Below are 15,679 nucleotides of genomic sequence, written 5' to 3' on the forward strand. Positions count from 1 at the left end.
ACAGTTACCTGAAGAGCTGTTTCCATGCCAAACATGGCTGAGATGGCTTTTTGGGCAACTGGGACTGAACATGCCAAACCTATTACAAGCAAATTAGGCTTCAGCAATCTTTAGTTCTTAGTTTCTTCTCAGCAAATTCTCAGAGACAATATGAAATTACACTTTTCTTGGAACACGCTTGTACTCCCACGCTATTTATGGTAGACAGCAGCAGCAGGGAGGTGGTTGATCTGATGACAGAAGTGAAAGCCCTGTACAGGAGTAAAAGGAATTACCAAATTAGATTACTGAAGGAAGAGTTACTATTTAGCTTTTGGAAATGTTGGCTGTGGGACTGAAAAGTGTCATTTTGTGTAGTGATTTGCTTTTTAATGGTCCACAGTCTCATTTGCATATATGCTTTTTTTATTTTATAGCTTATGCCAGACCAATTAGCATAATTTTTTTTCTTCATTTGGATCTTCTCTTTTATGAAGGAAACCAAGAAAATGTCTCCTTCATTAGACAGTCACAGGAAAAAGTTGGAAATGTTTTTGTCTTCTGTTTTATTGAAATCACCTGAAAATGTCTTTATAAATGCAAAATGTGATGTGGCAAAATGTGAATTCAGAAAGTTTATAAAACACTCTGAAGTACTTAACAATAGCCAGCTAATTTCAGTTTTTAAAATAAATACTAGCTGAAGTACAGGAATATATGCTTGCTTAAAGGAAAATGTTGTTCAAACCAATTAATTTTTAATAGTGGAGAATTGCACATCTTGATCTCAGTGGTGTGTTGCGGTTTTGTTGGGTTTGACTGTGGGTTGAGTTTCTTGTGGGGCTTCTTTTGGGTTTTGTTGTTTGAGGTTTGTTTTGTTTTTTGTTTTAAGTTGGTTGGTTGTTTTTGTTGGTTTTGGGTTTTGTTTTATTTTAACTACTGCACAATATTGTCCGTTTTGGAACGTTGGTTTTCTCTTTTCCCTGGAGTTGTGTTAGTTAAACTCCATGTTTACCCAGAAGAGGTGGTTAACTTGAAACCAATAAAGAGTTAGGGGTTCCTTGGTACTACAGACTTAGAAATGTTGTACCTACAGGATTTATATAGGCTTCTCCTTTCCCCCCCCCTTTCTTCTGTTTTAGGTGAAATTGTGGTGAACGAAGTAAATTTTGTAAGAAAGTGCATTGCAACAGACACAAGCCAGTATGATCTGTGGGGCAAGTTGGTTTGCACTAACTTCAAGATTTCCTTTATTACGGATGACCCGATGCCACTGCAGGTTGGTTATTGCTCACATGGGTGTATCATGAATGTGATAAGTGAAGTGATTCATACAGTCAGTCTGTCTCACACCTGATAAAAAGGGGTATCTTCTAAGCAGGCTACAGGATGAGGTTCCACTGTCCTGTTCTGGATATGTTGCTATTCCATCCATTCGTAGCAGAAGAAGAGAAAATTTGTATAGGGGCACATCCAGCTCCATTCACCTCCGTGTGTGGAGGCTTCCCTGGGAAGTGGTTTTACCAAGGCAAAGCAGGAATTATACACAGATGTGTTCCTCCCCAAAGGAGCTGTTTGCAAATGTCTCTTAGACTAGACAAGTGTCAGATCACCACAGCTCTGCATATGATGGAGTTTTACTGGTGTTACTGATGGAGGGCAAAGTAACCATGAAATAAGTTTTCATTGTAGATGAAGCAACAAGAACAGGGAAGAATTCTTCTGCTTTGTCAAAGCAGAACTCATGACATTCAAAACCATGATCAGTGTTTGAACAGCACAGCACACAACACTGTAAATCCAAGTAGTGAGCTGCATGTTATTTTCAGTAGAGTTTGCACTTCCATTTGGGAAGGAAAATGTTTTAAATGTTTTTAACTAAATGTATGTAAAGCTCTGAAAGTAGATAGATGCTTATTCCGTAATGGTTAGGAAGATTGACCAAAGCTACTTCAGAAAGTTGATTTTTGGCATGAAGTAGTTATCAAAACATGTCCCTAAAAGTTGAATTAATATTTCTTTTCTTTCTATGCTTACAAAAGTAATAATAATTGGAGATTTCTTATATTCCATATAGCTAGATATATACACACACACACGTTTTATACTTCAAATTGTATTGAATTTCTAGCAGTAATTTGGAAAGTAATTCAGTAAATTCAGTGCAAATAGGGAGGTTATTCTGCATATTCCACTGGGGTTTCTAAATTGCTGCATTGCAGTTCAGCAGCCTCTAATTACCTGGGAATAAGCAAGGGTGATATCTGTCAGAAAATGCCTGATTTTTATCATAGTTTCTTCAAAGTTGTGCTGTATATCTGGTTGCAAACTGCAGAACTGCAATTAATGGCTGTGAGTTCATGTGTTTCAGAAATTCCATTATAAAAACCTCCTCCTTGGTGAACATGATGTTCCACTCACATGCATTGAGCAGATTGTCACAGGTATGTCAAAAATAGTTAAGTATAATGACAGGCTTTATTCTTACTCAGTACAGAACTGTTACCTGCCTGTTAAATTCTGCAGAATTGTTGACACTTGAGATTTTATGTCATTAATCTTCCCTGATTTAAGTATTTGGTTTGTTTAAAAGTAGGATAGAAGCCTCAAATGCTGAATAAATCTTGAGGTGCCATACAGGAGACTTAACTGGGTCTTTATATTACAGACTTTATAACTACCATACTGAATCAACAGGTGTTGTAGGAGAGACACGTTATAGCAGTAGAAAATTTTGTTAGCAGCATTTTTACATTGAATCATCTGAATTTCTGCTATTGAAATACACTAGATTGCAAAAAGCACATAGCTTCTACAGTTAGACATAGTTGGGATTTCTGACAAGAGAAATGCTGTAGTTTTCAATCCTCTCTAATTCTTAGCAAGTTAATAGCTGGTGATCTCCAAAAATCTGCAAATGGTAATCGGCATCAAAATGTGAAGAAACAAAATACTTCTTGTGAAGAACCAGGTTTTGATCTTTTGGATTCTGTAGACTAACCTATTTGTTAAGAATGTTTTTCATCTTGTAACTGTAAAATTTAATACAAGTTATAATTTTTAAAATTTTGTTTATGGCATGGGCTGTTAAATACTTGGTTTTCTGACTTCAGGTAGTCTAAATTATTGTTTTTAAGTTTTCAATGCCCAAACTTGGTTGTGATCACTGTGAAAAGGTTAATGTGTTTCTGAGGAAAAACATGATGAAGAAATGCTATTTTTTTTTTTTACAACAGAGAGGTGCTATTGACTTGTTATATTGTCTTGCATTGGCCCACATTTGTTACCCCTTTGATAAAACATGAGGTTTACCCTAAGTTTAGTGAAACATAAACTTCTAGTGAATCAAAATGTGCCAATAAATAAAAAACTTCTGGTAGCAACACTACTGTATCTGTTTGTATCTGTATCTGTTTGAGCCAATCCTGTGTTTCCTTACAGAACACAGTCAAATAACTTTGTCTCTTCTTTCCAGTGAATGACACCAAGAGGAAACAGAAGGTCCTTGGTCCCAACCAAAAACTTAAATTTAATCCAACTGAATTAATAATTTATTGCAAAGACTTCCGTATTGTCAGATTTCGTTTTGATGAAGCAGGTCCTGAAAGTGCAAAAAAGGTATTATTATCTTGTTATGATTTCCTGCCTTGTAGTCATTACATGTAGCAACAGCTGTGCTGATAAGAAACAGTTCGTAATATTATGTTTTGATAGAGAAATGGGGGGAAGAATTGCAAATTATTCACATTCCGTTACGGGAGAATATCTAGACATTTAGAGTCAAATCTGTCAGGGAAAATATTTAATGTAATGTACTAACTGTTTAGTATAAAACAAACCAGTATTTCTTGTCGTATCTGTTGTACTTTTAAAAGTTATTAATTTGTTAAATAAATCTTTTCAAGGACTGGAATCAGAATGTTGCATTGCAGCTGTACAACAGATGTTTGGATTTTTATGGAAAATGTTTCAAGCTTTGATACATTTTCTGAAAGTCATAAGCTCGATTTACCCAGGGTTGAGCGTACCGCCTTAAAGATGCCCTTAATGGCATCACACAGCGAGGTCTCCAGCAAGCTCTTGGAATCACCAATCTGGGCAATTCACATGAAGCTGGGCTGTCTATCAATATTTGGTTAGCAGAGGCCTGTACAGCTCGTGACAGGAGGAATTGCTTGTGTCTGGTCACTCCCAGAGCGCCGCTCCTCGCCGCAGGTCCCGGCGCTGTCCCGCGGCTCCGGCTCCCCGCACAGCCGGCGTTTCCTAAGGAGTGACCCACTTTGCTCTCGCGGCTTAACAGTTCCCCTTCTCAGTAGGATCGGGTTTGAGTTTAGCCCTCTAAGTCCCAAGGACCATCTGGCCAGGCATAAGTGTGTGCGCAGTTACTGACCGGGAGCTGCTGGAGCGGCTCTGCCCCTTTACCTCCCCGAGAGAGCCCGTCATGAACCCCCCTGCCCCGGCCCTGCCCCTGTTCTGGCTGCCCCCCTGCCTGCTGCCTGCGCTCCGTGGAACCTTCCACGCTGGCAGTCTTGCAGCGGTCATTCCCTTGCGCAGCTTCTCCAAAATCCCCCGGAGCTGCTGTCTCCTGCAATATCTTTACAGCAACTGTTTTTAATTGGCTATCACAGCAAAAGAGAGTGATTAGCCTGGAGGAGAAGAGAGTAAATTCAGCATCTCCTTCTTTGTGCTGAATTTTCCTGTGCAGGAGCAGACACTGAAACCCTTTTACGGAGGCTTTTACATTGGGCATTTATAATTACATGGTCTTAGGTGGTTTCTTTTGATAGGAAGAACAGCTAGGTCTAGAGAACCGCAGCCTGTTTGGTTATAGAGCTTGTGAGGGTGGTGACCAAAAGTGTAACAACTGCCTTTTTCAAATACCAGTATGTGCTGAAGAAAAGTTGTGCAAGTGTCAGCTGTGTGGTTACTGTTGCAGTTTCGATGCAGGTAGGTTACTGCAGCTTTGTGTGGGTGTAGCACAGAAGCATTTATACTTAAGGGAGATCAGCTTCAGCTAATCTAATCTGATCTAATGTTTCCTTAATAGCATTATTCTGTTAACGTTAAAATATAAACATAGAGAGCCATGACATCCTTAGATCAATTTTCCTGTATCATCAGGATTTTGCTTAAATTATTTTGGGATGCTGGTGAATACATCTAGAGTGGTCTTACACAGTATACTGAATGGAGTTGTTTTGTTCTTTCTGACATTTAGATACCATGCTGACACCACAGTATGGAAAGATTTTATCTGGTTTCTGTTCCTGCCCTTCAGGTAGTACATGTTAGCAAGGTTGTCCTGATGCTTAAAAACGGAAGACAGTGATCAGGCTTCTTTAAAGTTCTGAAGGGCCTCTTTAACCTATATTTGCATCCAGCTGTTTGTACAGGAAAAATTTGGTAGCTGTCTACTTGGAAATAACTGTGTGTTCATAACTTTTGTAGGGAGGACCAGGACTTAAAGTGTAACTGAGTTCTGATGTGAGGTGCATTGCCATCTGACTGGGGGAATGCTGTAGGAGAGGACTGACCATGGCACTGGGGCTCTGGATGGAGGGGCCTGTGGACATCATCACCTGGTCCACCTTTCTTTTCAGACTTGCCAAGATTAGATCAGGCTGTAATTAAATGTCATCTTAATAATACACAGGAGTAGCACTCTATAAATAAGCCCTGGTATGTCAAAACAAAATATCTACCTACTAAAATATGCATTTCAAAATACAGGAGTATAAATGTCTCTGCTTGTTGCCAGATGATTGCAAATGTTCTGTTTAGAGCAATAGTTACATAAAAACAATGCCCATGGCAATTAATGTTTAAAAATGAGCTTTAAATATATGGAAGAGTTAGAAGGACAACAGATGCTAACTTTGTGCAGTTAAGTAATTTGTTTCAAGCAGAGTTCTTTGCACATACTGGAAATACTCAGCAGCATCCAGTGACATAAATTGGTGTTGGCAAAGAGAGTGTAATCTGTTCCTAAGGAAGTGTCTCTATTTGCTGAACAAGGTATAAGGGAGAATAACTAATTAAGTTGCCTTACTAGAAAAGAGATTATTCCAAGTCTCTCTCTGAGCATCTTGGAAAGATCCTCTTTCTAAGTATCTCTTTGGATGCTGTGAAAAGAAGGATCCAAGTTTGAAAGCAGGCTTCTGATGAAGACAGTCTGACAAGACTTGAGTACACATAGGTATATGGGTAATGTTGGCAGAACTTTCAGAGATGTTTTTCTTTGCCTTTGAGCAGAAACACTGTGAGAACACATTCATTTATTTTCAGGTAAATTATTATGGAGAAGCTTAAAAATCAGTTCTGTTAGAAAAATGCCCTCAGTACTTGTTGCAGCCAATACATGCTCCTAAAATACTGTCTCAGCATTAGTCAGCCAGGTAAATGTTTTCTCCCTTATTTTTAATAGTGGATGTTTGGGAAACAAGCGTTAAGGAAAAATGGAAGGAATGGAAATTTGGATTCACCACTGTTTAGCAGTTTCATTTTGTTTTGTCTCTAAAATAAATAGAGATAGAGACTCCAAAGGAAGGAAAGCCAGATGGGTGTGGGAGGAAGTGGAGGATGGGGAAGCAAGGGTAAGCAAGTTGGGGAAATCTTAAATTAGGTGGTGCAAAAAAAAGAAGCATTTCATATTCCTTAGAGGAATTATTTTGTTCCAAAAATGACAGCAAACAGTCCAGTTGAAAACTCCTGCTATTTTTAAGGCACTGCGGTATTTTTTCAGTTAGACTGAAAAAATAAAATGTATGAAAAGGTGATGCTGCAGATCTTCTGACTGTTAGGTGATGGCCACTGTGTTGCCTCACCGTGCACGTGGATCTTGGCAGTGCCCCAGAATGGCACACACCCTGTGCTCCAGGAGTATATCTCCATTTTCTCATCCCTTTCTCTTCTGCAATTCCCTCAGTTCTTTTCCTTCAGGAAGCTTTTTTGAATGAGAGCTGTTTCAGAATCACATGCTCAATCAAAACAGAAGGAAATTTTTTTAATCTCAAATCTTGTTTCCTGTGCAATCAAAAGTAGCCTTTCCTACGTCATAACACTTGGAATGAAGGGGAGCACTTTTTTCCCTAATTGTTATGAACAATAATATGAAACTCTTAAGAGTTTTGGACAAACAGTCCTGACCCCTTTTAATGTATTCCTCCTGCCTCCCCAATGGTTTTACCTTGTTCTAATTGTTTATACAGATCACAAAATTGGTACTGTTTCAAGGTACTGGGAATGCATAAGATCCTGTCTTTGGAGGGGTGAAGAAAACTTTTTTTAGAAGTAAATGTACAGAATCAGAATGGTTTGGGTTGGAAGGGCCCTTAAAGCTTATCTCATTCCAACCCCCTGCCATAGGTAGGGACACCTTCCACTACACCAGGTTTTATAAAGCCCTGTCCTGGTCTTGAACACTGCAGGGATGGTACAGCCACAACTTCCCTGGGAAAAGGTAAAAGGTATTTTTAAAAATACAGATGAATTTTAATAATTTTCTGAACGCTGAATGCTTATTTTCCCAATAGGTTTTCCAGCCTAGGAATATGAACAAAACCTGTTTGTGGGACTTGATAATCTAGTCCTGCTTGTGTGACTTTCTACCAGGTGTTTGCCTGGGAAAGGAATTGCAGTAGCAATGGAAAACAGTATTTTTCCAGAGAGTTCATAAGCCAGGTAAGCTGGCTTAAGGAAGGAGGGAAAATGCAGGGCTATGCTAACTTAGCACATCTGAAATGCTGCTGTTCACAACTCTTCTGCAAGAGCATTAGCAATACTTTGAAGCTCTTGCCCTTGGTAAAATTCCTATTGAAGAAGAGAATGTGTCCTGAAAGTACCACCATTTATTTTTCTCAGATTCGGGTTGAACAGGGGACACTGACATAAGGAAATGGCTTTTGTACTATGAAATAACTACAGCCATTGTGTTTACTGCTTTTAATAAATGAACTTTCCAACAAGCAGCCTATTCTCTTGTTATTTGTCTGAGCCTAAATATCTTCAGCTTTACACAATTGTAAATTGGCAAGAATACCAAACATTTTTGAGTTTGATATGAGAACGCTTCCTGTAAAACATGGTTGGCTTCCAATTTAGAGCGTTCTACTTATGGCCATAATCTGCTGAAATCTGTGGAATGTGCTTGTCTTCTGAATCCTTGAGACAATAAAGCTATTATAGGGATTTAGTGAGGAATAAACAGAAAATTAGTATGTCATTAGTACTTGCTTGGTGTATCTGTGAGTGGAATTCTTCTAAAATGTAGAAATAGAGACAGTAGCAGGATGAGTCTATTACTTTTTAAAATAAGATAAATAGAGGTACTGAACCTGTGGGTGAACTGTTTCACCCATGCAATACATGGTGTGAGTTAGATCTATTCTGTGGAACACCCAGAACATTTTCCACTTTCTGTTTTATTTAAAAGCCCAATTATGGTCTCATATTTTTTGTGGGGAACTAGATCTGGGTGGTTACTGTCTCCCCCCCCACCATTTTATCCCTCTTCACACAGTGCACACATACTCCCTTTTTCAAATATGGCAAGCAAATGACAGATTTCAGCTACTGCCTATTTAAAAATAGGTTTTACTGTGTTTGTTGTGTTATTTGGCAGCACATAGGATTTTTTTTTCCTGCAGTTTGTCTTGAAGCCTTGAGAGTAAATGAGCATAATAAAAGGCTGTCAACTCTCATTCCATAAATGAAGATGAGGAGCAGCTCTGCTAGAATCAGTTACTGTAGTGAAAAGTTATGTAGAAAAATGGAAGTCAAAATGTGCATGTGCACATACTTCCATTTTGCTTCATTGTGAATGATAGCCAAAAGTAATCTGTTAGAAGTGGTCAAATGTTGTTAAATAGCTGGCTTCTTCTGCTTTGATTTGTACACTGAAATCACAACATTTAGTAAAATGTGCATGGCTTCCAGTTGTGTCATTAAAAATGTTATCAAATCCTAGAAATTAGCTTGTAAATGTTCATCAGGGAAGTCCTGCTATACTGTTCTCCAGGGATGCTTGTACTGTTAGTTTTTTGGGGGTTTGTCACTCTGGAAAGTTCTGTCCTCTGTTTTCCTTTTCAGTTTCATTGTAGAACTGAAAGTGTGGGGAGAACAGTTAAAGACTCCACTGGCATTTTTTTGTCAAGTGTTTGTGAAATAACATTTTCAGCTCAAGTTAGTCTACTGTCATTAATGATTTTATAAATAATTAGGATTGTCCCCATCAAAAGCCAAATTATAAAATATAAAAATACAGTAAAGGTTCCATAGCACCATGTATGTTGCATACAAACAATAAAAATACAGTGTTTTCTCCATGCAGATATCAGCATAACTGAGCTCTCGAGCTTTGTTCTCATTGCCCATTGCTGCCAGCACTGTTACTCTTTCAGTTCTGTGATGCAAATCTTTCTGTTATGTTTATCACAATAAGGACACTTTCCTTCACTAACAGAAGACAATTTCTTGGATGCATAGGATTTTTTTCAAAAATAATATTCAAAACTGCTAAACTCTGAATAAATTTTTGGAAATGTGTTTCTAAATATAAAAAGTCAGGAAAAGTTGAAGGGAAGAAAGAAAATAAAAAGAAAAAAAATTGGTTGGTAAGAATGTGGGCTTACTCTATGTCTTTGTCCCTGGTTAAAAGGTACAATTTAGTAAAATGCAGAAGCAAATACTAAGGGAACAGAACAAAGCTAAAGCCTCCATTCATGTCCTGAAATTTGAAGAATAACAGGCCCAATCTCTATGTGACTTTTTTTTTTTTTTTTTTGCTTCCTGAATTTGATTCTTCTAGGCATTAGGGTTTTTGTCAAATCTTTTGTATTTATTAGTGAATATCTACATTCAAAGAGAGAGAGAGACTAGAAACGGTTGATAAAATTTTAAGTCTAGGATCTAATCCTAAATTATGTGCTGCACTCAATTTTAACAATCTTAGGGAAAGAACCAATAAGGTTTTCTTAAAAGGAAGTCACACATGAAAAACCTCCTGGCCCAACTGACAACTTTGTAGCTAAAGTACCTGTCAAATTCTGTTAAATACTGATACCAGATTTTACTTCAGGACATGCCTGAACTGTTAATTGTTAAAAATTGTCCTGGAAAAATTCCATTATGTTATTTCTGTGTTTCTCCCCTCCTCTCAGCACTGATTGCTGGCTGCTCTCAGAACAGTGCTAGGTTGGACCTCTTGAACTGACCCTGCATGCTCGTAGGTTCTTCTGCTGGATTGATGAGTACTCTTTTCATTAAAGAAAATATCAAAAGACTCACTTTTAGCTTTTTCACAACTCTGCATATTTGACACTGTTACGATTAAGGGCAATAATTCTTTTGTCTATATAGATATATAAATAACAATAATAAATGTCTCTTTCCTAGGTGTGCCTTGCAATAGCTCATTATTCTCAGCCAACAGATCTTCAGCTTCTCTTTGCATTTGAGTATGTTGGGGAAATATATCATAATCCAGGTAAGGATGAAAGTACTTGGATTGTGCTTTTTTTCCTGTTTTGTAATAGGTATTTTTAGTAAGACTTCTGTCCAGAAGCAGTGGCAAAAAGCATTTGAGGCTTTCTCCAAGGGTAACAAAATCGGCTGTTCTGCACCCAACCTCGTACTTATGGTTATAAGTTATTCCTTGGGATAGACATTAATTAGCAAAATCCAAAGAAATGTCTTTCCTGTCTAAAACAAAGCCAAACTGTGCCAGCATGAATACTTCTATTTCTCAGTTCAGGCTTCCATCCTCCTGTTGTATGTCTCTGTTGGTACTCTGGGTACCCAGTGAATGTCCCATCAGGCAGGCTTGCTCACCTGCCCTTCTTTTGGGAATAAGTTTCTCTTCTGGTGGTATTGCAGGAGGATTTGTGCAACTTGGGACTCCATACCTTCTTTCCTAGAGGCTTACTAGGCAGTTCTTACCACTCAAAACCTCCACCACCCCTGCTGAGTTGGAGCACACCCTCTCTGCTCAAGGCCAATCTCCAACTGAACCTTGTCAGTTAGGTAAGCCTGCAAAGATGCCTTTGGAACTTGATTTCTAGTGTAATGCTGTGCGGTCACTGCTGAGTGTTCCCCAGCCAAGTCACAGCTGAGAGCCATCAGTTGTAGGGTCACAAGCCTCCCCACAGAGCCTGCTGCTGCTGCAGCAGAGCTGTGGTACTGAGAGCTGAACTCAGCAGCTGGCACTAGAAGCCACTGATCTATCTGTTACAAAACATGAACCTCGTGGAATTATGAGATCAGGCCTTCAAATTTGTAAAACAGTGCATGGTTTTCATCCAGGTGCCTCTATGACTGCCCTCTGCATGCACAAGAGTAAGTGTGCATGTGATTATGTTGCACATGTAATTACACGTGGAATTTCTTACCTCATAAAGCTTGGGCAATTATTAAGGTCCATGTATTTTCATGTTATAAAGTACTAGGGAGGAAGGCAATTTGCAGATAAAATTGCAATAAAATGTTAGGCTGTCACAAAGTTGCCTTTACCCTTAAAATACCACTTGCTATATGGAAAAATACCTAGTGGAAGAATTACATAAGGTGGGTAAAAATGTTCCTCTGGAGCAGCAAACCAATGGCAAAGGAGAGTTGTTCTGCAATACTGCAGTTCCTAAGAGAATTTGAAATTAATTTGGGTTGAGTTGGGGTGTTCTTATTGTTGTGAACCCTAGTGTTTGTCCTATAGATCTCTGACTTAGCTCTTGCAATTCCAGTGCTGTTTAATGATTCTCTATCCCTGCTGCTCCCAGTAAAGTAAAAGGTGAAATGCTGTCTTTGTGCTTCTTGGGGAGCATAAAAAGCCTGCACTGCTCTGGTGTATGTATACACTGTTTTTTTTCCCAGGTTATATTTGATAGTTATATATCTTGCCATTAAACAGGAAAATTGACTCCTTTTGTAATTATTGTATTTCTCTTTTTACCATCTTTGAAGGACTACTTCAGTCTGATTTTAGTCCTGTTTTCTTCTGAAAATCCTAAGTAGTCAGAGTGCCAGTGCAAGAATGAAGTTGATAGATACTTCAATGATAGTTGAAAGCAGAAACCACAGAGGTTATGGGATATCAGCAGAGCTGTGATGCAGTTCTGCTCCCTCTGGGCAGGCTCTTGCTAAGGCTCAGAGCTTACACGGGGGAGGTAACAGGGCTGAATTTCAGTTTATTCCACTTCCATCTAAAAATGTACTTCCAAGTGTCAAGAAACAAAATGTAATTTGTTTTTGACACAGCTGACTGTCCCCTTGGTATCTAAAGAATGACCAGCAAAGAAGATCCTTCTGTATAGTAACAGCCTCTCTAAGCTCCTGGTCCCTAAACACATATTTTTGTGTGGATATAAATCTATATGGAAACCCAAATATTTTAACGTGGCCTTCCATTTCTTTTATTTGCTCTTAATACAGCAGTCATTAAAGTTGCTGAAATTATGTAAGGGGCTTTTTTTGCTTTCTTGACATGGTAGCTCTTAATGGGTAGCCTATAAAGGGTTCATGTTTTTAAAGCATTGCAAACTTTGGCATATTGAAGAAAGAAGGCCTGTGACTGGAGATAACGTTTGTTCCTGGATGTTAGTATGCCTTGGCTTCCGTCAAGCAGCACAGCAGGCCAATTTTATGCTGCCTTTCTAATGAAATTGCAAGGGAAGGAATACAGTGACATCTTAATGTATCATCAAGCTGCCATCAAATCACCACTTTCTTGTCATACAAGAGTAGGTAATACAGATAATACTAGTCCTGATGCTAATGGCTTATTTTTGTAATTAGGAAGGTGAAGAGTTTGATTTTCATTTATTTTTTAATGGGCATCGATGACTTTCCTTTTCCTAGCCAAGAAGGTGAATGGCATAGACCCAGGAGGTGGTGGCGGTGGCATCGGCAATGCCAGCGGTCAGCAGACTCCTTTGTTTGAAACTTACTCAGATTGGGATAGAGAAATCAAAAGGACAGGTGCATCTGAGTGGAGAGTGTGCTCAGTCAATGAAGGTTATATGATCTCCACTTGGTAAGTCTCTTGGGACACCAGCAGGAGGGAATTGGGCTGTCTTGTCCTGTGTGCCCCACAGCCTCTGTTGCACCCAGCTGTGCTCTGCACCTCTTAATTGTGCTGCTCTCTGGAGAGGCCTGCAGTTGAAAGATGCTGCAAGTCTTGTCCCTAAAGGAAATGTCATGTCCCTAAAGGAGATGTCATGGTTTGGCATCCGTTGCTTTGGCGCGCCTGTACTTCCACGTGGGACGTGCAGTTTCTCACCAGGGTCCTCGGGGCTGTGTTGGTGCTGTGGCTGAGCCCTCACACAGGACAGCGACAGCGGCAGCCACGCCCAGGGGCTGCTCTGGGACAGCCTCCCTGAGCTGGTGCCACCGCACTGCAGCAAGGAGGAAGATGGTAAAAAACACAGAGAAAAGTAACCGGGTTTTATCGTGTTTTTTCCACAAGCCTTCCAGAATATTTTGTGGTTCCGTCTTCCTTAGCAGATCAAGACCTGAAGCTGTATTCCTACTCCTTCATTGGGAGGCGAATGCCCGTAAGTGTCCTCGTTGTTCTGGTACTGCTCCTGGTCATTGCACAGTATTCAGCTTGGGGCTGTGTGTGCCTATTAACAGAGTTCTGTGCATAGCATTAAGGAAAAAACTTGTACAGCATAGCTCTAACCTGCCTGATTTTGTTGTTCCTTGTGTTTTTTCCCCATGTTAGTTATGGTCCTGGAATCACCCTAACGGGAGTGCCCTTGTGAGAATGGCCAACATTAAAGATGTATTGCAGCAGCGAAGAATTGATCAAAGGTAAATGGTTTGTTGTGTCACTCTTCAGCCAGAGGGTTAGGATAACACCAGTGGGGACTGTGTGACACAGCTGTGGGTGCCAGTGGAGGTGGCCCTGTGTACACAGCAGTGTTGTAGCACGGAACTTTGGAGAGACTGTCCTCTGGATCTTGTTCTGGCACAATTTTTATTCGAGGCTGTTCCAGTTTCAAATACTGAATAAATTTTCAGGTTTTAAGGTATGCTTATTTTTTAGGGGACTAATTACTCAAATGACAGAATGTATTGATAAAAGGATCAGATTTACTGTAATACAGCTTACATTGGTGGAGATTTGCTTACCTCCTTCAGCAAGACAGTAAAAAAAACTCCTTCATTTATGACAATTCAATAGTTTTAGTGTCACAGTGCACATGGTGTTTCTGTGAAATGCCTGTCATGCGCCATCCTTAATGAAACACTGAAGGCATTTAGTGCCTTGTGTAGGTGGTTTGCAGGTTTAATAGTTTTTTTTGGTGTAATTTGTAGTGTGACTTATTGTAGTAGTGCAAATACCTGCATTGTGTGTTAGGCTGGAGCTGAGTTTTGATTGAAACCCTCAGATTTCCTGACTTCTTAAACTTTATATATGTTTTCTTCATTAGCTAAAAACTGAATAGGGTTATTTAACTGCCAGTCAGCCTCAGATTTCATTTCTCAAACGTGATGTTTTAATGATCCAGCATTTCCGTTTTTCTCTTTTGTAATTAGCAGACACCAAAAATGTGAGGGTCAGCAGCTTTATGGCAGGAGCAATGTATCTCCTGAATATGAACCAGTAGAATATTTTTTTTAGAATGAGGTGCATGTTTTATGTGGGTTTAATTGTTCCCAGTTAAACAGTGGCATGTTTCGTGCTAGACTGTTTCTTTCCTCTCCAGCAATAAATCTGCTGATTCTTCTGCAGGATTTGTAATGCCATAACTCGAAGCCATCCCCTGAGAAGTGATGTCTACAAATCTGACCTGGACAAGTGTCTCCCCAACATCCAGGAAATCCAGGCTGCACACAACAAACTCAAACAGCTCTGTGTCAATGGTAGGCTGGGCTTTCCTTCTTTTATGGGGGTTGCTTTCCTGACATGCAGTGAATTCCAGTCAACCTGACTGACAGGGACTATTACTGGAAGTTGTTCTGCGATGTAATTACTGTCCCTGTTGCAGACCCTTTTGATGAAACTGAAGAGAAGTGGCTGTCCTCACTGGAAAACACTCGCTGGTTAGAGTACATTAGGTTGGTACCATTAATAAAATGATGTTCAGTGGAATATGCAAAGCTTTCAGCACTGTAAATGAGCAGTGCATCAGTTGAAGGATTCCTTAATATATAAGTTATGTAAATACAGATAACTCAAATATTTTTCTTGTAGAGTGTGAATTTCTGTTAACTGTTAAATCATCTTCTTTTCCTGTCTAGAGCCTTTCTTAAGCATTCTGCTGAGCTTGTCTATATGATGGAGTGTAAGCACGTTTCTGTAGTTCTACAAGGTAATAAAACACAGAGCATGCTGTAATTATTTGCATTACTGTGATAATATTGATAAAGAGATTCAGATAAAATCAACTGTAATCTTCATACATAAACCCCGTGGCTTCTGAATATCTAAGGCATTTGGGGAACCAGAAGGGAAAATAATTTTGTTATGTATCTGAACTATAGTACAGTCCTTAGCATCAGAGGAATATTCTGCTCTCAGTCTTTGTGGGTTTTGTTCTGATAATGGTGATAGAATCAAAACCTTAGGGTGAACCTTTGTACTGTGTTAATTTGGCTAATAGCCCCTGCATAAGCAATATCAGTTTAATTCAGAGGTTCTGTATAGAAAAGTGTTCACTTAGTGCCCACTCCCTGTGTCTGTGCAAACAGGTATTTCAGAGGAAAA

General features: G+C 39.3%; 1 protein-coding gene across 1 annotated transcript in view; it reads left to right on the top strand.

Annotated features, from left to right (window-relative positions):
• The window catches only part of MTMR10 (myotubularin related protein 10), a 35,921-nt gene that overhangs the window by 12,283 nt on the left and 7,959 nt on the right, over nucleotides 1-15,679 (top strand). Inside the window, exons 3-12 of the mRNA XM_062501213.1 lie at nucleotides 1,122-1,258; nucleotides 2,351-2,423; nucleotides 3,455-3,597; nucleotides 10,372-10,462; nucleotides 12,826-13,000; nucleotides 13,433-13,520; nucleotides 13,691-13,779; nucleotides 14,705-14,835; nucleotides 14,961-15,030; nucleotides 15,214-15,284. Coding sequence (XP_062357197.1) covers nucleotides 1,122-1,258; nucleotides 2,351-2,423; nucleotides 3,455-3,597; nucleotides 10,372-10,462; nucleotides 12,826-13,000; nucleotides 13,433-13,520; nucleotides 13,691-13,779; nucleotides 14,705-14,835; nucleotides 14,961-15,030; nucleotides 15,214-15,284 — 1,068 coding nt within the window. The remainder of the gene's footprint in view (nucleotides 1-1,121; nucleotides 1,259-2,350; nucleotides 2,424-3,454; nucleotides 3,598-10,371; nucleotides 10,463-12,825; nucleotides 13,001-13,432; nucleotides 13,521-13,690; nucleotides 13,780-14,704; nucleotides 14,836-14,960; nucleotides 15,031-15,213; nucleotides 15,285-15,679) is intronic.

The sequence above is a fragment of the Cinclus cinclus genome, chromosome 13, assembly GCF_963662255.1.
Source record: "Cinclus cinclus chromosome 13, bCinCin1.1, whole genome shotgun sequence".
Lineage (NCBI taxonomy): Eukaryota > Metazoa > Chordata > Aves > Passeriformes > Cinclidae > Cinclus > Cinclus cinclus.